Raw genomic sequence first — 22,975 nt, 5'->3', positions numbered from 1 at the left:
ACTCACTGATTAAATTAAAAACAACATCAAAACACCGCTTAAGGCTTCCCATATCCCTCAGAATAAATGCCAAAGTCCTTACAACGAATGGTCTACAATGCCCTACTCATTTTGGCAGCCTTAACCCTCCTAACCCCTTTCCTGAATGTATCACCCAACAGCACAGACACTTAATAAATATTTGAAAAGTGAATAAATGTTGTAGTTCAGACATTCCTTTACAAAAAAGTATATTAAAAGTGAAACAAACCATTGGTTGCAAATACACTAGTAACAAGAAGTAACAGGGCCTCCCTGGTGGCGCAAGGGGTTACAATGCAAACTATGAAGCTATCCGCAACCACTGCATCACGAGTTTAATCCTCGGGCCAGGGAGCTACCCACATGGTACAGCAGACTTTTCCTGTCTCACCCACTGCTTCCCTCAGCAGTGTATTTCACTCAAATCTGCCTATTCTGTTCCTTCTCTGTCTTTGGTGAATCCTCTTACCCCCCCACATCTCTGGCCTGTACCTCAATTCTTGTATGCATAAATAAGTAAATCTTAAAAAAAAAAAAAAAAAAAAAGTAACAGCCATTTTGAACTACAACATTCATTCATTTTTCAATACAGTTTACGATCCTGAAGAGATGTCCACATTTTGTTAACATGTAGATTAGCAAAAAGTGCATGAAATATAGTCAAATTTGTGAAAAACTATAGCATGGAGAGTGTTTTTTTTTTTTTTTTTTTTTTAGGGTGAGGGGTATTCTGCAGATATTTGTGTGCATAAAAAAAAGTCAAAAGAATGACATAGAAAAGAAGGTAAATTGTGGTGCTACAAAAGGAGACTTGATTTTTTCTTTCTTTTACATTTTGTTTTATTCTCTCCTAGAACTTTATGAATGACTGTTTTTATTGTTATGATTATTAAAATAATGCTGTTTCCATTTTCAGAGGGGGAAAAAAATTAAGACTTACCCAACTAAAAGAAGTAGTGCACAAATCACAGCAAATCCCAAAGTATACTTGAATGCCGTTTTTATTTGCTGGATATCAAAGGGAAAAAATACCACTTAGTAAGTCCTTTAAAATATAAAATACTCATGCTACAAAGTAACAGCACTTTCACATCAAATATACATTTATATTCAACTGTGTGATGGTTCACTGTTGAAAAAACTTAAGAAAAAAAAATGTATGTGACACATCTTAGGTATTCTGCAAACTGCACTAGACTTTGAAGTCTTTTCAATGGTTAAGACCTTGTGAAAAGTGGCACAGCTAATGCACAATTAATTCTCATTGACATCTTTAGTAAAATCATCAGACTATTTAATAAAATATTCGCTAAAACAGAGAACAATAATGTCCTCTACCCCAATTCACTAAAATGAGTTATAACAATTGCAAAAATTTTATTACATTATATATAACATATATTTATATAAGTATTCAAACATATTACATATGTTAACTTCATTTTCAACAACCCTGAGATAGGTATTCTCTTTTCCTACTTCACATATGAAGAAGCTGAGGCCAAGAGGTTAAATAATTTGCCCTAAGTGAGAAATGTGTTCAGAGATTAAACAGGGACTTGAAACCAGGAATTCAGGTCTTTAAATCCATGCTTTGCATGGTGCCATAATCCAAGGGTAAAGAAAAACACAAAGCTGGAATTTCTAAATTTAAATTAAAAAATTAATCTCAAAAAAAAAAACTTAGAAAAAAAAGTAGACCTCTCAGTCTAAAGAAAATCTCTGAAAAACACCTTTTAAAATTTAAAATCCAGGCTTCACAAGGATAAAGATTTGTTCACAAACGAGTGAAACAGTCATTAGGAAAAAACTTATAAGTAAAGGTAAGGAGGTTAATCTTAAATTCAACCAAAGGATGAGGGAAGATGCACTTTAGAAGAAGTGATAAAGCAAGCATATATATATCACTGAGTTTTTTTAACTTCAAATTTGTAATCAGCATCCTTTCCTTACATATCTTGGATTTTCAAAGTTATATGGTTTTCGCAAACAATAATTTTGACATTTTTATTAATATTTAGATACCTTTTTTCCCTTCTCTAGCAAATTATTAATATGTATATTACTACTTTGGCAATCATTTAAAATATTGTTGATGTACTAGCACCTGACTTTAATTTAAATGCTTTAAGGTTTGCATGGTAAAGCATAATGCTGGCTTTTGAGTGGATATATTTAATTTTGTATTTAAGTAAAATAAAAACCAACAGGTATAAAACAAACTCCTATAACTCAATAAAAAACAAAAAATATATTCCTTTTGATATATTAATTTACATATAAATTTATATATAATAAATATGCTGATTCTAAACTACCCATACAATCGAGAAATAGGTCCAACTCAGTTATACTATATTAATGTATTTTTAAGATACCGCAAATTCTATTTGCCAATATTTAGTTACAATTTTTATACCAATACTTACCTAATATTTGTCTACAGTTTGGACATACATGTATGCTAATCAGGTTTCTGTATTAGTGTTACCCTAGATTAATAAGAACAATCTGCAAGTGTTCCTTCTTTACTCTCTAGAACAAAAGTCAGCAAACTAGGCCCTGTGGGCTACTTGTGATCTACTTCCTATTTTAGTGGATCACATCCTGCTCTTTAAGTTTTGTCTCTAGCTACTTCCACCCTATAACAGCAGGGTGTAGTAGTTGGCAATAGAGATAACACCACTACAAAAACTAAAACATTTACTTCTAGCCTTTTAGCTTGCTAATCCCTGCCCTAAAATTACACTAAAACAATAATGACAATTCACAAGTGTCTATTGAGCACTGGAAATATGGTAGTTTGAACTGTTTCTTTTTACTTATTTTAATGTGGTTAGTAGAAAGTTTTAAAATTCACATGTGGCTCACATTATATTTCTTTCCATTAAACAACACTGCTTCAGAATAAATTCAGAGTCAAAAAGGAAGAACCAAATTTTTTTGCCTTGAGACCTCTAAAGTAAAGATACTTACAGTGCATTTACTAGTATCATCATCATCTTTTTCTTCATAGTAGAAGTAGACAAAAGGGATCCAGAAGAAAACACAGAATAATATAACAGAATATAAAGCTGTGGGAATAAATACATGAGTGAGTTCTGAGTATATATGAACTTGATCACTAAGATATATATACATGCGTGTATACCTACATCTCAAATGTATGTGTGTGTGTGTGTATGTGTGTATATATACATGTGAGATGGAGGAGTGATATTTAGATATACATATTCCACAAACCAAATTTGCTCCCCTATCTGATTCTTTATACCAATAACTATGTTTATATGTGGTATCCAAATCAGCCTATTTTCCATTGCAAATAAAACCAACAGTACTATTAGATAACAAATCTTAATTCAAGTTAGCAATGGGCAATTTTTAGTAATAAAAATGAAAAAAATTGCACCCATGATGATTATGGCAGTTATCGGTTAAGCTCTTTTTACATACTCACTACAGTACTAAGAAATATCTGTGAACAATCTTATTTAAATGAACTTTAACTTTTGTATTCATTCCAACTTAAAACCAAGTATCCTTGACAGTTTCCTGGCAAGTTAGAAAAAAACAAAAAAGCTATAATTGTACTGTCCTTTTCACACAAATAACTTCCCCAGTCTATGTTTAGAATATGCAATGTTATAAAACTAATCTATAAATCAAGATAGATAAAGGTAAGAACAATAAAACTACAAAATTAGACTGAAAGGTAAGTGATAGGAATTACCATTGAACTGCTTTAACATAATGTTAGATTTGAGATACCATCAAATAGTAGTCAGTTAAAATACTTCAGTTCAATACAGAAATTACAATTTGAACAATAAAAGATAAGTATATTCAACAGTAAAAACAGCATAAACAACTTGCTGAGACTTAACAAAGCTACCTAAGAAATGTGCTTTTAAAATCTTCTGTATATTTATATTTGCATATACGTAAGCATGGAAAATGATATCAACATAATTACATAAAACAATCACAAATGATAATCCTTATACTCCCTTATAAAAGAAAGCATTCATTAGTAATGCGTAATAAAACCTCGATTACATATTCTGTTGGAAGGAACAATTTATGAGTTATAGAATCTGTAAACATTATCTTAATAAAACTGCTAGCACTGGACCTTCCCTGGTGGCGCAGCGGTTGAATGCTAGGCTGCGAAGCTGCCCACAGCCTCTGAAGTGCCGGTTCGATCCCCGGCTACCGGGCGAGGGTCCCACATGGTGCGCAGACCTCTCCTGCCACGCCTGCTGCTCCCCTCAGCAGTGTATTTTGTCAGTCTGCCTGTTCTGTTCCCTGCTCTGGCTCTGGTGAATTCTCTCACCCTCCCACTCTTCTGACTGTACCCAGTGCTTGTATAAATAAATAAATCTTAAAAAAAAAAAATAATTGCTAGCACTATTTCATTCATCTGGAGACCACTTGTAAAACAGGCCCCACTAAATGCAACATAGCTCAAAAAAAAAAAAAAAAAAAAACCCTCTGGGCAAACAGGGTTCTATATAACCAACAGAAAGGTCAGAGTTAACTTATATTGAGCAATCAGGAAATGACTGACTTTTTTGACACTTTAAACATTTAATGAAATGCATGCAGTCTTTTAAAACTATGAGAAACTAATAATAAATCTTTAGGGGTAATGAATTTCGGCATTTCTATAACAAACCAGAGAATAAGTAGTACTAACATTTCCACTACAAATCTAAGAGTTAAAGAAAATAAATTCATATTCAAAAAGTAACTACAAAAGCTTGAAGAAATTAAACATAACAAGGACAAGACTGTAAATCATTCCAAATACCATACCAATATTATGGTTAAAAAAGTTAAGTAATTCGCATAGAATAGGAAAAACCCTGAATTACTACAGCAAAGTTTATTAAGTCTGAGTCATGTGACAAAAACTTTGATAAACTGGAAAATGCAATAAATTTTGGCTTCCACCTCAGTATCTTACGTATAGTACTTCTTGTGGTCTTGGCCTTGAGATAGCCAGATTGTGCAATCAATGATCCTGTATTACAATCATGTTCAATTAGCACAACAAGGTATAAAACTAATTCCTATAACTTAATAAAATACAAATAACCCAGTTTTTAAAATTGGACAAAAGAGGCCTCCCCGGTGGCGCAGCAGTTGAGTACTTGGCTGCGAAGCTGCCCACAGCCTCTGCAGTGCTGGTTCAATCCCCCGCCACCAGCAAGGGTCCCACATGGCGCGCAGACCTCTCCTGCCGCCCGCTACTCCCCTCAGCAGTGTACTTCGTCTTTCTGCCTGTTCTGCTCTCTGCTCTGTCTCTGGTGGATTCACTCACCCTCCCATGTTTCTAACTGCACCCAGTGCTTGTATAAATAAATAAATAAATCTTTAAAAAATAATAATAAAATTGGACAAAAGACTTAAACAGAAACTTCACCAAAGAGATAACACAAAATGTCTAAGAGCACAGTTTAAAAGATGATTATCATTAATCATCAGGAAAATGCAAACTAAACAATTAAGATAGCTTAGTAAAATGACTAAAATGAAAATGGTAATACCAAATGTTGCCAAGAAGGAATGCAAACGACATAACATTGTAGAAAGCAAGCTAGTAGTTTATCACATTATACTTATATGAACCATTTGACAATTCCATTACTCTAGCAATACAGTACAGTAACATATGCAAATGTTCCTACTTGAGTTCCAGAATCCAGGATTTTTACTGGAGACTTGAAATACTGATACATTTGCCTGCCTGACCAGCTTTGATTACCAAAACTACATCTATCCCCCCAAAAAAGCAAGTATTCAGCATAAATCATATGTTTCCATAATCTCAGCAAGCTGGTACTGCAGGGTTCTACACTTAGCTGTGCAAAGCTTCTTATCTGTTAGTGAACATCCCCAGAACTAGGTTCACAGGAGCTGGTCAAGAGTCAGACATAGAAGCAGGCCCCTCTCAAGATATGAGAGTTAAACAATACCAGGTCTGCTGCATAACTCTTTCACAATAAAAATGTCCACAGCAACATTATTCACAAAGATCAAAACCTGGAAATGATCAAAATATTCAACAGATGAACAAATAAGCCAATTGAGCAATAAATTCATATAAAAGATAGCAATAAAAAAGAACGAACAATGGTTTGTGAGACATAGATGAATCTCACACACCTAATGCTGAATAAAATAAGCCCAGACACAAAAGGACATTTTCTTTTTTTTTTTTTTATTTGTTTTGTTTGTTTTTTGTTTATATACATGCACTGGGTACAGTCAGAAGCGCGGGAGGGTGAGAGAATTCACCAGAGCCAGAGCAGGGAGCAGAGCAGGCAGAAGGACCGAAGTACACTGCTGAGGGGAGCAGCGGGCGGCAGGAGAGGTCTGCGCGCCACGTGGGATCCTCCTCCGGTGGCCGGGGAGCAGCTGGGGATCGAACTGGCGCCGCAGAGGCCACGGGCAGCATTGCAACCCAGCGCTCAACCGCTGCGCCACCGGGGAGGCCCCACAAAAGGACATTTTCTATGACTGAACTTAAATTCTAGAACTGGCACTACTAATGCATTATGAGACAACTCAAAAGAGGGGTCGGGACTGTTACTAATTGTAAAGAAATACAAGGACATATGGAAACACAAACTCTTGGGTTGCTGAATATCCAGAAGAAGAGTTACTAGGAATATCCAGAAAAGAAATCAATACCTAGAAGGAAGTAGGGAACAGACACAATTTTGAAGACATTCCCTAATATCGCCTCACCAGTCTGTAACTCAAAATCAGTTTAGAACAACTGCTCTAAATCTGTTTCCCTGACTCTACAACATTCTAAGGCATCTCTCATAATCTGACTGTTCTTTCTCAGTGTCTTTAGTAAAGAGTTCTTTATTTAGCCCATAAATGTTAACCTGTGAAGATGAATTAACATTTTTATGTGTTTCAGATCAAGTTGGGCTTATATATCTGTAAATGAAAAAAATAAAAAAATGCTACCACTATCATGAAACAGAAAAAAAAGCTTCTTTTTAAAGTTCTACTTCAAATTGATGCTATTTGCAAAAGAAATTATTTTTAACTCCAACAGTGATGATACACTCATATTCTGACATCTTTACAAAGTATGTTTTCACTTGTGTTTTATTAAAAGATTGATACTATCTTTTCACAGATTATTTAGCATAAAAGACCCACTAACATCCAAAAAGGGGGAAAATAAAAAAACTTTATGTTCACAAAAATTAAACTTACAAAGCAAGTTTTTTTTTAAACAAACTATTGAGAACAAGCAAACCAAGTGCATAAAAAACCAACTACGGCAGAGAATAGGTAATTTTTATGACTTTAATTTATCCAAAGCAAAAACAAAAATCTACTTTTTAAATAACTTATTAAATTATAACATGAAAATTAACTTGGATATAACAGGTTTTTGAATTTTTAGATAGTCTTCTAACTACCAAGGAAAATAGCTCATTTTTAAGTAGAAATACTATGATAAAGAAAAACGTAGTCAAAATTATGATAGCATGATTAGTTATTACAAAGCTTTTATAACTTTTGCTATAAAATTATCCCATTTACCCAACAAAAGAAATCTGGGGTCAAAATTGCTAGCTATTCATCCAATATCCATTTTCCTTTCAGCTGACAACCGCCTTACCTTTTCTTTCTTTCTTTCTTTTTTTTTTTTTTTTGGTCTTTTCAACCCTTTCCTTCCGCTTCCAGTCTGAAACGGATACACGACAGTTGAAATCCTAGTCACCACTTTGGACTCTATAGTGATCTTAGGACGGAAATCACATGTAAGGATGGCAAGCAAAGAAACAACGATGCCAACACTGCCACACCCCCCTTGGAGCCTATCTCTAGAATGAATTCAAGTGAGACTGAAAAACTACTGTGATATTTTAAGTTGTATATTTTCAATCTGTTAATAGCAGTCAGGTATAATTCCAGAAACAGAACCTAGTACTAGAAATGGGGGAACCCAAACATTAATTCCTGAGTATCCTGAATTCTTAATGGTGAGGGCTGAGTGTAACAGATTTCAATTAATTTTTGCCACTGAACAAGGTAGCATTATGAGGTACCAAAGAATCCCCAGGACTGATAATACACTTCTCTTTGCTTTCACTGTGCAGCAACAACTGTACTTCCCTAGTAATCAGCAGCAATCACTCAAGCTAACATGGTCACTATATTGCCTGTTTATTCAGGAATAGAGAGACCAAATTTGCCATGTAGTAATCATACCTTCTAATTCAATTAAATCACCGTTTTATCATTGCTGGAAGCACTCTCTATCTATTAACAATTCTAAACCAACAGAACTCAGCTGAAAGGAAAGAGGCAAAAGTTTTGTGAGGAGTTCATTAAGAATAATTGTACAAACTGCCATCTTCACTTCTATCCCCCAGTTACCACTAACATGTATACAGATTATGGGAGAAATACACTATCTAGTGTTTATTGGTCCATAATCTAAAATAGAGACATAGCACTTCTCAATTCAGTTTATGAAACTGGTAGTCTTAATATTCAAACCTGGTAATAATAATTTTTTAAAAAATGCAGACTACTCTTCACTTCTGAATCAATTTTTGAGGATCCTAAGCAAGATAGCAGCATATCTAATCACAAAATTAAACCAAAAAGTCATCATCATGACCAGTTGTGTTTACCCTAGAATACAAAGTTGGTTTTAGAATAAACTATCCTTGTAATATACACCATTTGGAAAAAAAAAAATTAAAAACTCACTTGATAATCTTTCTGTTAAGTAAATTCTACAAATATCTAGTGAGCATGTTTTCCTCTAGGGATCGTAACTGCAGTCCAAAAAACTAAGTAAAGTTCCAACTCTTATTAGGTTTAATTCTAGTGGGGAAAAAAATATTTAGAATCTTTATTTGACCTGCTCAGAGTCCATAAAAAAAATCTTTTATCAGTAAGAAAATGAGAAATAGCCCACCAAAAAAAGCACTTGAAGCAGAAAACTGAAAAAGCCAATAAATTCAAAAAGATCTGCAACTACATTTTCATAAGTGAAATACAGATTAATGAACTGTCAGACTGACAAAAACTAAAAACACAGGGTAATACCAAAAAATTTTAAATACAGAACATCGAGAAGATTTATATCCTTCTAATAAAAAATTATTTGTCACTATTTAAAATGTTGTAGATAGATACAACATATGCTCCATCAACTGTATGTATTTGCACATTTGCAACGGGAAATGTGTAAATGTTCACTGAACAATTTTTAATAGTGAAAAATATCAGTGTCCAAACTGTTCATAGACAATGAAAATAAACTATATTTTATGCAATAACATGTATGAATCTCAGGAACATAAGGATGAATGAAAACAAGCAAGTTATTTCATATAAAGCTCCCAAAAATGTAAAACTAAGTAAGGTTACAGCATGGCAAAATTATAAACCAAAGCAGGGATTAACACAGACTAAATATAGAATAGCAGTTACTTCCAGGAGCCGGGAAGAAGTGGCATGATGGAAAGATACAAAAGGGACTTCACAGTAACAAATTCATATTTTGTATGCTTAATACTATATATATATATAGAGAGAGAGAATAAACACAAAGCTGTAAATATTTTCAAGACTGCAATGGTGGCCAGGCCCCAAAATAGTTCCTGATGATCCCCATGCCTCCTACATCCCTTGTGTTATCCACTTCACTTGAGTGTGTGCTAGCCCTAGTGATTCATCCCTGATGAAAAAAATGAGAAAGTGGTGGGATGTCACCAAAATGACTCTGGTTTTTGCCTTGCTTGGTCTGAGACATTTCACAATCCATGTGGTGAACTGAGCTATGGGAAGATCCTTTTGCCAAGGAACTGACTTTACTGTCAACCGAGAGCTAACCAACTGGCAACCAACCTGAGACCCACCTCCACCAAAAGTCATGTGAGGGAGCTTGGGAGCCAACTCTCCCATAGTGGAGTTGAGATACCTGCAGTCCCAAAAGTTACCACTGCAGCCTTAAAGAAAACCTGAGCTAAGGACCCAGTTAAGCTACACATGTATTTCCCACCCACAAGATTCCCGCTTGATGTTTAAACTTTTAAATTTGGGGTGATATGTTATACAACAATTACTACCACTGGTAATACAGAAAAATGATTCAAACATTCTGGTTCATGATCTGGCAATATACAACTTGGAAAATTAACTACTTACAGGCTTTATTTAACTTAGAATATGAAGTCTGAAAACAGTCATTTCCCTTAAGGATTTCTATGGTTGTTTTCTCTTTCTATGTTAATTACCCCAAGGTTTATACTGCAATGCCATTTAGTAATAAGAAATTTTTAAATTACACAGAGAAAAGGCTAAGCAATTTATGGCATATTCCCACTAACTGTAGCTATCAGCGATGACTAGAATATTGATTCCAATGCTACAAGCAACATTAGTTGAAATAACTGTAAGTAGAAAAGATATAAGCCAAATCACATTACAAACTGAATACTCTTGGAAGTCAAGTTATATGATGCACAATCACATTCCAATTTATAAACCTTACTACTTCATAAAGTCTCACCCATTTTTTAAATCAATAAATCAAGGTAAGATTCCAACTCTAAAAAATAAAAAGAAATCATAAAAACACAAGTCACCTAAAATGTCATAGTAATAGCAACTACACATACTACTACATATGGAGCACTGTGTAAACCTCTTCCTTAAATTAGCTCATTCACTATTTTTCCAAGCATTTCATGAAATGCACAAATTGTAGGCTGACAATTCCATATATTTGGTAGCTATTACCATAATCCAGTTTTAGAACATTTCCATAACCCTAATAAGTTGCCTTATACCAGTACGCAATTAATTCCCCCCTCCCCAGTCCCCAATAAAAAGCAACCACTGATCTGCTTTCTGTCTCCACACAGTTGCCTTTTCTAGACATTTCATACACAAAGAATTAAACAAGATGCAGCCTTTTGCCTCTGGTTCCTTTCACTAAACACAGAAATTGGGAAATTTTTTTCTGCCAAGGGTCAGATAACAACTATTTTTAGCTCTGCAGACTATATGTCTCTGTCACAACTACTTAACTCTGCTGTTATAGCATGAAACTAGTCATAGACAAGAGGCAAACAAAGAGGTGTGGCTAGATATAGATTAGGCCCTGGGACATGTCATAATTTTTGCTGATCCCTGATTTAGACTCTGGATATGTGATCCATTGTATGAACATACATTTTATTTAAACATTCACCAGTACTGAACATTTAGATTCCTTTCAGTTTGAAGCTATTACAAAAAAAAAAAAAAAAAAAAGCTGTTATAAATATTTGCAGACATATATTTGTATTGAAATGGAATTCTTATAGTAAGCAAGGACCAAATAGTAATTTTAACTTTTTAAGGAAGTTGCAAACTATGTTCAAAAGCAACTGCAGTCTTACAACCTCAACAACAGATTTGAACATTTCAATTTCTCAATATCTGTGTCAATATCGAAATACTATAGCCAGTTATGAACTAAATGCTTATGTCCCCACTTCCCCAAATTTGTTTAAGTCCTAATGGCCAAAATGATGGTATTTGGAGGTGAGGTCTTTGGGAAGTAACTGGGTTTGGAGGTCATAAGTGGGTTCCACTTGATGTGATTAGGGTCCATAGAAGGAAGAAAAACCAGTGTTTATTCTCTCCCCTCTATGTGAGGACACAGCAAGAAGGAGATCCTCTGCACCCCAGGAAGAGGACCCTCACCAAGAACCAGCACAGTGATCTTTAATTTCCCAGTCACCAGAAATGTGAGAAAAACTGTCCGTTGTTTAAAACACCCATGCATTTTTGTTACAGGACACCAAACTGATCAAGAGAGTAGTGAGTAGTCAGATTCTTTATAAACTTAAAAACCAAATGAAGGAGAATCCCTTGCAATGTTTCACAGAAAAAAAATGAAAAAATTTAGAGTGAAGGATGACACAGGGTTTTGGCCTGAGAAACTCTATCCTGCCAGTTACTATTGACTAAAACAAGGAAAATTAGAGGCTTCATATTTAGGGTCAGTTGTTTTGTTTTAGAAATGTTATATTTGAGATGCCTTTGACATCTTAGTAGAAATTATCATGTTAACAATTAGACACAGTTCAAGAGAAATCTACACAAAGATTTGAATCTGGGAGTTTGGCACTGCTATGGTATTTAGAGTCAAGTAAGGGATTAACTTAGATAGAGAATAGGTCCAAATACTGAGCCTTGGGCAAATAAACATTAAAGAGGTCAGGAACAAGAAGAAAAAAACCAGCAAAGTCACACAAAAGGCACAAGGAATGTAAGAAAGCAAATGAAGAGCTTGTATACCTATTTCTCTGACTCCTGTAATGCTATTAAAGGTTTATGTTACTAAGGTGACAAATTAGCAGTCTGTTTAGCAACAGAATGTACAAGGCAGAAATAGAAAGTACAAGTCTTTAAAAAAAAGCATTTATTTTCTAATATTTCTACTTAAAAGCTAAGTATGATATTATTAAGTCTCAGAAGCATTTATCCAGAGCATCTCTTCGGCAAACCTAACCAGCAACCAAGCAAAAAACTCTCCCAGTGATTAAAAACATATTCTTTTAGAAGGTGGAAAAGAGAGCAGGCGATAAAACACAACTATATTTCATCAACAAGAATTTTGCAGTCCTGAATCAAAAAGACAAATCCCCAAAATTACCCCAAATCTTTGTCCTGAAAACTGATGAAATATATTGGAAATGGTTTCAAAATACTAATGATGCAAATTTGATAAGATGCTAGATCAATTCTTTTAACAATAATTCCCAGTATCATTGCACTTAGGTGTATTTCTCTAGCTCTCTTATCTGATTTGAATGAAAGCAAGATCAGGTAACACTGATTTAGAACTGACCACAGGTCTCACACTCCTTATAATGTGAAGCAGATACCACTTCATTGCCATTTGGCAAGTGGAGAATTATAGAGAAGTTCAATGACTTAAAAGTCGCAAGGTATTCTATTCAAATTAGGCATTAAGAGACTGTAAACCCTATGTTTACACTGTACCCTCCAGGTACAATTTTTCAGCAATCAACCAACAGGGAGTGAGTAGACTTTCTAAAAATTCTCCAGGTGCTATAAAAAGTCAGACATAAAAACAAGAGCTTGAAAGCTTCTTAGTCCAACTTATTTTTCCATATCTTAACTTATGTAAATACACACATATTTTGAGGCGCTCTCCCCTATAGTTACTTAATAGCAAAAAGTAAGAACTTAATACCTAATAATCTGGGATTGTTTGACTAAATTAGAGCAGCATCACACCATGGAAAACATGTAATAATTTCTTTTTAAATACACATATACAAGATCCTTATAGCAACAGTATTTGAAATAGCTAAAAACTAAGCAACCCAAGTGATCATCAATACTATACTGAAATACTATGGAACAATACAGCAATTACAATAAACCCACAACTATATATAAGAATCTTAAATAAAATACTGAGCACTTATGAAGTCAAACACAAAAGAATATGTCTGATCAATTTATATCGACACAAAATGACAGCCCAAGAATCTAGTCAAGAGGAAAAAAAAGAACCTCTGGGAAAAGGAACAAAACAACTATAGAAAAGCCAAACAAAATAGTTTTGAATAATTTTGCTTATGGCTCTTCCCCTTTCTACAACCCCTACATTCATGCAATTCCAAATGCATGGGAATCAACTGAGAATCAAACCATAGATCCCTAAGGCATCTACTATTCGTAATGATTAACTTATCGCGCTCATGCCTTCAAAATGATACTAGGGACACACTACCCTTGAAACGATTGAGAAAAATACTTGCTAAAGTCATGTGTGTTACTTGTTTAATTCTCCCCAAAGAAATCAACTGGAAAAATTGCATGACTTAACATTGCCTTAGTCCAGTAATGGTTTAATCTAGTAATCTTTAGATTCAATGATAAGATATGATTCTTAGACCTAGACTGAACTAAGAAAAAAGTTGGCTCTCATGTATTCTACAGCATAAACACAATTCAGTGTCACAAGAGGAGAGGTAGGCACTTCCCCCAAAACTGCTTTGGAAGAAGTGATTTATATCCATTGAATAAAGTTGTATTGAAAAGGCTACATTCTGCTTAATACAGCACTATTGCAGAAGTTTTAACTGAATAAGTCAAAATCTATTTTATAATATCTACTTAATGTACTGATCAAAAACAATAAACTCTGTATTAAAACACCATAAAAAATTTCTAAAATCTATACACAAGGGATAGAATTCCATAGGGCCTATAGATCTTAGAGAAGGAGAAAAGGTAAAAGAGAGCCAAAGCAGCTAAATTAAAATCCTTGAGAAAATTGTCCTACCAACAGAAATTTCTATAGATTTTTTTTTTAGTTTCCATTTTAATGTTTTACTGAAATTTTATTCAACATCCTGATTTATTGCTGAAAGAGGGTGTTCCTTTTCTAACTCAGCACTTACACGTTTTTTAAAAGACGTCATATGTTTACTTAATGAGAAATTTTAGAAACATTTATGTGGCTATTATAAATCCAACATCAAAAGAAAACAGAGAGAAGGAAAGAGATAGAGGGTCCAGTCAACCATAATCCCCTCAATTAAGCTGGCTCTGTCCAGTATAATAAACAAGGCTATTATCTCCCCAGAGAACATAGTCAAAACAGAAAAAATGCCTAAAAAATTGAGATTTTTAAATCAAGATGCAAGTGGGAAATTGGTAATGGTAACAAAGGAAAAGTCCTCTGATTTTTTTTTTTTAAAGATTTATTTATTTATGCATACAAGAACTGTCATACAGGTCAGAGGTGAGAGGATTCACCAGAGACAGACTGGGGAACAGAACAGGCAGACTGACTGAAATACACTGCTGAGGGGAGCAGTGCGCAAGTCAGGAGAAGTCTGCTGCGCCATGTGGGTTGCTCCCTGGCAGGCCGGGGATCGAACTTTGCTGCAGAAGCTGCGGAAAGCTTCATAGGTTGCGTCTTAACTCCTTGAGCCACCAGGGAGGCCCAAGACCTCTGATTTAAAGTAGTTTGAATGAACCTCCATAAAGAAGTGGACCGAAATGAAGCAAAGTAGGTTAAAAAACTTATAGGATTATGAGAATGCATGCTATATTAATTATTCCAGGTGTCAAAAATAGTTATCACAAAAGTGATATCAAAACTAAAGTGATCTCAAAACTAAACGTAGCTTTACTCTACATTTTGATTAGCAGCTCAAACAGGAAATAAAACTGAAATACTTACTATAGTACCCATATAACACAGTGTCCTCAATCTGTCTGCTGACATTAGCATTAGCCCAGTCCTATAATAAAAAGGAAACAATAGAAATGTTAATGAAATAGCTATTTGCTTAACAATTATAATTAAAGTTTAATATGACTAAATACTACTTACAAATGCATCATCAATTCTAAGGGGTACAGTCTGTGCCTTCAAGAAGTCAGAGAGGACAAGTAAACAGATTTTGATAGGGAGATACTGAAATAAGATGACAACATAGTTTGAGGAAAACACATACCCAGGAGGCATATAACTAAAAATTAAGATCAGGGATGGCTTCCCAAAAGACCCTAAATTGAGGCCTGAAAAAAGAGAGGTCATCTTAAGGAAAAAGGAGAAAAAATAGTAGGAAGAGGGAAGAGAGAAAGGAAGGGTTTGAAAAAACTGCAAGAAGCTAAATATAGACTCACTAGGGCTTGTAGAAAGGTAAGAAAAAACAGATAGAGTGAGGAATTTGTGAGTCATGCTAAGTATTCTGGACGTTGTACAAAGGGCAACGGAAAATAATGAGTTTTTATGCACAAAATTACAAATATGATTTGCATTTTAGAAAGAAGATGCTCGAACATAATTTAATTTTTAAAAATACCTGAAAGAATAGTCGATCTAAATTCCTTTGCATCATCCTAATGTTCATTAATTTACTGAACTTAGAATATATAATTCACATTAATTTTTTCAAATAAAACATTACACACTAATGAATCAGAACTAGGATACAGAGAAAGGCAAGACTTTTTGTTGAATAAGCTAAATTTTATGCACATGAAAAATTAAACCAAGGAAAGTCTAAGTAACTGATCATTTGCTATTATGAAGTAAAGGTCTAATTAAATTATGTCAGTTATTTTGTATAAACAGTTTATGAGCTCAAGTCAGTATCTATATCCCAGTACAAGGGTTCTTAAGGAAGGCTATCAACATAATTCTTCTAATAATTTAAGTTTTTCTCTTCTTTTTTCCCCGTTTCACTTATAAACACATCTTACAAAACTTATAAACACTTATAAAAACAAGTGAACATCTATAAATTTCTTACAAATGCCCAAAATAATAAAAATGTGGAGAACTAAAATTTTTTGCACAATTGCAAAACCTTGATATACAATGCAAAAAAAAGATAATATTTTCCAAGAGCAATAAAGACTGTATAAATACTTAAAATGAACTAAATAAAAAAATAAGTCAATATACAGAAAACAAAGGATATAAAAAAGATCTAAAATAAATAGAAAGTTACATGTTTCCACATGGAAAGATTCTAAGTACCAAATCCTTCCAAATTTAAAATCTAGGGGGTAGAGGGAGGGCCTCCGAGGTGGTGCAAGGGATTAAGACACAACCTATGAAGCTGTCCGCAGCCACTGCAGCACAAGTTCAAGCCCCGGCCGGCCAGGGAGCAACCCATATAGCACAGCAGACCTCTCCTGACTTGCCCGCTGCTCCCCTCAGCAGTGTACTTCAATCTGCCTGTTCTGTTCCCCATTGTCTCTGGTGAATCCTCTGACCCCCCACACCTCTGGTCTATACCCCAGTTCTTGTATGCATAAATAAATAAAACTTCAAAAAAGAAATCTAGGAGGTAGATGATTGTTACATGCCAACTTTAAGTTATCTGAAAAATAGACAGGCAAGAGCAAGGGCATTTTTTTGAAAAAGATCATAAAATCTACCCAATTACCAAACTTTAATAAAACATGAAAAAATCTGTTATTATAGAAACTTTTACTTAAATACAAAATTTTAAATATTAGTCTCTACTTTGCAACAAAATATGAGCTAAAACCATTCCTACATAGAAATAGTTTAGATAGTCCATGATTACACTTTCTTTCTTGGAGTTTATCTAAAAAGATTCATATAAATCAGAACAGGTATACAGTATGTATACATGTTTTAAAGACAAGCAGTTCCATTGAATGACCTCAAAACCTCTTACCAGATTGCTCTGCTACAATCTAGCCCAAAGGGGCCTTCCTTCCCCCACAAAAAGCAATTGCATTCAATCTCAATTATTTTTTTTAAAGATTTCATTTATTTATTTATTCATACAAGATGAGGTGTAGAACAGAGGTGTGGGGGTGTGAGGATTCACCAGAGACAGAGTGGGGAGCAGAACAGGTGGATTGACTGAAATACACTGCTCAGAGGAGCAGTGGGCTAGACAGGAGAGGTCTGCTGTGCCATGTGGGTCAGCGCCCTGGCCTGGAATTGAACTCACGAAGAAGTGAATGGCAATGGCTTGATAGTGCTGAGACTTAACCCCTTGTACCATCAGGGAGGCCCTCAATCTCAGTTATTAATGGACCCCTGAGGCCCAAAGTTTACAGCTGTTAGCAACTGGAGTGTACTAGTGACCGATGAACAGTTTTGGACCTAAACTCTGTCATACTACTTAACAGCCAAGTCCACTGTGTTTACCTTAACCTGCAAGTCATTGATAAGCATCTATAAAATGCTTGTCCTATACAAGAGAGAACAAAAGGAGGTAGAGATACTTGCACTTTGGAAGGCTTACCTTTTTGCAGAATGTCAAATATGTAAGAACATGTGTATTTTATTACTCCCATAAATTCCAGCCCATACCAAGGAGTGGTTACTGATTTTCACCTAAGAGCCCTTTATCTAGCAATACTCAGGTACAGTGTTATTTAAAATATTTGAAAACAGTAACCAAAACGATAATCTAAACCCCCAGGGAAAAATAGTAAGATGTTATTATACATTCATAACATGGAATGCTACAGACATTAAAAATAAAGAAACAGGGGGCCTGCCTGGTGGCACAGGGGTTAAGACACAGTGCTATTAAGCTATCACCAGCCACTGCAGCACGAATTGATTCCCCAGCCAGTCAGGGAGCTGACCCACAAGATGCAGCAGACCTCTCCTGACTTGCCGGCTGCTCCCCTCAGCAGTGCATTTTAGTGGATCTGCCTGTTCTGCTCCCCACTCTGTCTCTGGTGAATTCTCTCACTCCCCACCCCTGGCCTACATCTCAGTTCTTGTATGCATAAATAAATCTTTAAAAAAAAAACAAACAAATTATACAAACTGGTACAGATGGATATCTACTTTTTAGTGGAAGAAAATAGAAAATGTTGCAGACAATAGTTTTAACACAATCTTTGTCTAAAAAATTATAAAAGGTGAACATTCATAGAAAAAAGAAAAGTGTTCACCCCATGAGAACAGGAAAACACTGGAGAGAATTCTATGCAATGATTGGAATTTTTTTCATCAATGATTCAAGTATCCAAATGAATATGATCATAATTAAAGTTTCAGCTCCTTACAATAATGTTTTTTTTTTTAATGATTGTTTAGGTATCAAAACAAATTTTTAAAAAATTTAGAAACTTAAATTTCAAACAGGATAATTTATAACTATCTCTATGCAAGCTGCCTAACAACTTCCAAGTCATCCCCAGGAGGTGTTAAAGCTCCCATTGACAATCACCTAAAAGTTAACCTTTAAAATTACTGAACAAAAGTTCAATAGTTGGGAAAAATTAAAAGTAAAAGTCTGACGATAATTAAAGCCAAATATTTATTGAAACAGTATCCTTTCTCCTGGAAGGTTCTTTTGTTTAACCAAATCTTATGGCAATAAGAGAATATAACTGTTACTATTTTAAAGCTACAAATATGTATAAAATATACAACATCACTCAAGTACTATTAGTATATTTGGCTTTTATACACTATCTTGCCTCCATGCTATCTGATGTCCTGTCAAGAAAGCTTAGTTTATGAAACTTCCCTTCTACATTTTGAGAACTACAATGACCTTGACATGTTTTATAAACTATTGCCTCCCAAAGCAGAGTCCAAAAAGAACCTTGGAGTCATTTCAGACCCCAAGGAATGTGAGACAATCAAGAACGAATGCTGAGAAAAGAATACTAAGTCAGAAAAAAGGGAAAGAACAGAAATTCCATAGACGGAGACATAGTTCATCACATATATAAAACTCCCTTTCCCATTCTGCAAAATAATTTTTACAACTCAATACAACCCAAAACTAGACATGACTCACCTCACTTTAACCTGATTGCCTCACCTTTTAGACCAGGGGTTCTCACCAAGGGGTGATTTTGTTCCCTTGGGAATTGGCAATTTCTGGAGATACAGGATATGGTGGGAGGATGGGTATGCTGTTGTCATCTAACACACACAGGCAAGAATCTGCTGAACATCTAAAATGCACAGGACAGACTCCCAGTCCCCACCCCCCACACAAACATCCCAAAGAATTATCCAGAACAATATGTCAATGGGTTAGGAAACACTGACCTAAAGGTTTCTAAAATAATTTGAGTCAAAAAATAGCTCACTCAATTTACTACCAAATCTAAAACTTTTATCTGTATCCAAATTCTAGGCTTTCCTAACTGCTGGCAGCCCATACTCCTATTTCTAACCAACCTCTTTACTTTTGAGACTCCCAACCTCTTTGCCTTCTCAAGGATATAGCACTTGCAATAACACATCTCTCCCTCTCTACTGAAACTTAAAGTACACAAATTTTGTTAACTTTCATTTATCAACAAAGGCACACAACCACCACAAATATAAACAACTCCCTTGACCCCACTTTCTACTCTGCTGGAGGACAAAACTTGAAAAGTTGCCAGTATTCCCTTATCACTGCTTCTTCACCTCCTTGTCAACATTTTTTTAAAAATTTTATTTATTTACTTATTTTAGCATAGAAGAACTGGGGTATAGGCCAGTGGTGCACAGTGTGAGAGGATTCACCAGAGACAGAGTGGGGAGCAGAACAGGCAGATTAACTGAAATACACTGCTGAGGGGAGCAGCAGGCGAGACAGGAGAGGTCTGCTGCGCCATGTGGGTAGCTCCCTGGCCGGGGATTGAACTTTTTAGGGATTGCATTAAGTGTACATATTGAATTAGGTAAAATGGCCATTTTAACAGTGTAATTCTTCCAATCCATAGGCAGAGAATATCTTTCATTTCACTATGAGACCAACATTCCCTGATTCCAAAATCAGACAAGACCCAGCACAAAAAACGAAAACTGTAGACCTATATCTCTAATGAACATAGATGCAAAATTCCTTAATAAAATCTTTGCACCAACCTTAAATTTATATCATTCACCATTACTTAAATCACCCCCTCTACCACTTCCTCCCATCTCCCTTCCCCTTTTCCTCTGGTAATCACCAGTTTTGGTCAAAGTCTGAAAGATGCTTTTGTTGTGTTTGTTAGATCATTTACTTTGTTACTTTATATTCCCCATAGTGAAACCACCTGGTATTTGTCTTCCTTGTTTTGACTTATTTGACTTAATCACCTCCAGTTTCATCTACATTGTCCCAATAATAAAATTTCCTCTTTCTTTTTATAGCAGAGTATTAGTTCACTGTGTGCGTGTTGGTGCCAGAACAACTGCATAATCTAAAAGAAAGTTCTTAACTTCATGATGATACTTACTTTAGAAATTTCAAGATGAAAATACATTCCACAAAATCTAAACAAATCAAATATTCTAAATTCAAAACTAAGACCTGTTCTATTTAAATAATAATTAAACATGGCATAGCACCACCTCTTTTTTTATCAGATGTCTATCTCTTTCTATATACTACCATTGAGTATATAATCTAGTGAATAAAGATGTCTGAAGCCAGACTACAGAATTTCAAATCTCAGCTACCACATTTACAAGTTGTGTGACCTTTGATAGCTTACTTTACCCCTCTGAATCTTTGTTTCTTGCCCATAAAAGCCAAGAATACTATATACCTCATGGGTTGTTAGAAGATTAAAGACAATTAATATATATAAACCATTTAGGGTAGGGTCTGATAGGTAGTAGTTAATGGGTGATAGTTGCTATCTTCAAACAGAGTTTAGCAAACCCTAAATTTTCAATTAAAGCTTGCTGAGTAAATAACTGTAGGGCCTCCCTGGTGGTGCAGGGTGTTAAAGTCAGTGCTATCAAGCTATAGGCAGCCACTACAGCGTGAGTTAGATCCCCGGCCAGGGAGCTAACCCATATGGGACAGCAGACCTCTCCTATCTCACCCACTGCTCCCCTCAGCAGTGTATTTCAGTAGGTCAGGCCGTTCTGCTCCCCACTCTGTCTCTGGTGAATCCTCTCACTCTCCTCCCCCCCACACCTCTGGCCTACACCCCAGTTCTTGTATGCATTAAAAAAAATAAATAAATCTTCAAAAAAAAAAAAACTGTAGCATTCACAACAGCCAAATATATGTAAACCTAAGTACAAAAATATCTTCAAATTACTTAAGCCCAAACAGCTCAATTCAGGAACTTATTTTGGAACCACACATTACTGAGACAACTGAAATAGTGTATCATTCAAATATTTAAATACCTACTGTGTGCTGGACACTGGAGAGACAACATATTTCCTGCCTTACACATTAGTTCAAGCTAACAAAAACTTGAAAGCATTTTACACAATTCAACAGGAACTCAGAAATCTTCAGGTCCGACAATCTTCATTTAAAGATAAGAAACTTGAAGTCCAGAAAAATTACCGATTGGCCAAATCTCCATGAGAGTTCAGAGTAACACTAGAACTCAGGTCTTAAAATTTCCATCTTAGCGTCTTTTCCCTATGCCACACTGACTCAAACTACTCAACATAAATAGAAACTAAGAGTCTGATCTGCCAATTACAAAAGCCCTTCTAAGTTACTTATTTATTGTATTACTGTATATCAAGTCAAACGTCAAGAGTGTGTGATGAGGCATAAAATAAAACCAACTATGACTATGTCATATCGATTGAGATTAACAAAAGGTATCTTTCATATTTGAAAGGCTGTTAAAAAGTTCTTATAACAGCTAATAGTACAATTCTAGTCTCCATGTTCAATGTCACATTCTCAAGCTCTATGCTATTTTTCCATTGTCGTTAATTCCCAGAGACAAAACTAAAGTACAACATTTAATAACTACTAAACTTCAACACAATTGTCAAGAATTTGAATCACATAGTATATGATAACACTTACCTTAAATGTACCATTTTGATTTTTCATGTAAGAAACTAAAAATATATCCACCGGTAGAAGTGCTGATGTGATAAGTGCAATTGCCAGAGAAAAAATTGCTGTTATGGTGGAAACAACTTCACTTTCCCGTTGACTTTGATATTTACGAACATATATCCAGCAGAATGCCAAAATAGCCTGAAACAAACAAAAAGAAATGTTTTGTTACTCTATATATTCTCTAAAACTGAGTTTAGCATGTGTTTCAAAGTTACTAATGGGAACTTTATGTCAATAAAGATTCTTTTAGATGTATAAGGAAAGTCCAATATTCACTATAAACTGGTTCAACATTTATAATTTTCAAAATCTATTTCATGAAAGCAGTAGGGTCTCACTTAGGTGCATTAACACAAGTTAACTAGTAAATAAGACACACAACACATATAAAATCAAGTAAAAGGGGTTGATAGATGTATGTTCACCAAGCAATGCAACTAGTTATGACTTCTCATATCATAATAAATATCCATGAATATATTTCCCCGATAGATCTCGCCAACCTAAAGAAGACACAACTAGAAGGTGTTTCATCCTAAGCTTATTATTTTAACATCCATCTTAAAAATAACTTTAATTGAAACTAAACT

General features: G+C 34.8%; 1 protein-coding gene across 1 annotated transcript in view; it reads right to left on the bottom strand.

The window, feature by feature from the left end:
* The window catches only part of LMBRD1 (LMBR1 domain containing 1), a gene marked incomplete at its 3' end in the record, with an annotated part of 82,331 nt that extends 59,943 nt beyond the window's left edge, over nt 1–22,388 (bottom strand). Inside the window, exons 1-4 of the mRNA XM_084227960.1 lie at nt 22,347–22,388; nt 15,293–15,353; nt 2,998–3,095; nt 962–1,029 (exon numbers count right to left, since the gene is read on the bottom strand). Coding sequence (XP_084084086.1) covers nt 962–1,029; nt 2,998–3,095; nt 15,293–15,353; nt 22,347–22,373 — 254 coding nt within the window. The 5' untranslated portion in view covers nt 22,374–22,388. The remainder of the gene's footprint in view (nt 1–961; nt 1,030–2,997; nt 3,096–15,292; nt 15,354–22,346) is intronic.
* Between the last annotated feature and the right edge of the window lie 587 nt (nt 22,389–22,975).

This window comes from Talpa europaea (genome assembly GCF_964194135.1).
Source record: "Talpa europaea genome assembly, chromosome: 2".
Taxonomy (NCBI): Eukaryota; Metazoa; Chordata; class Mammalia; order Eulipotyphla; family Talpidae; genus Talpa; species Talpa europaea.
The sequence above is the reverse complement of the archived record's forward strand: the minus strand, read 5'-3'. Positions and strand labels throughout refer to the sequence as shown.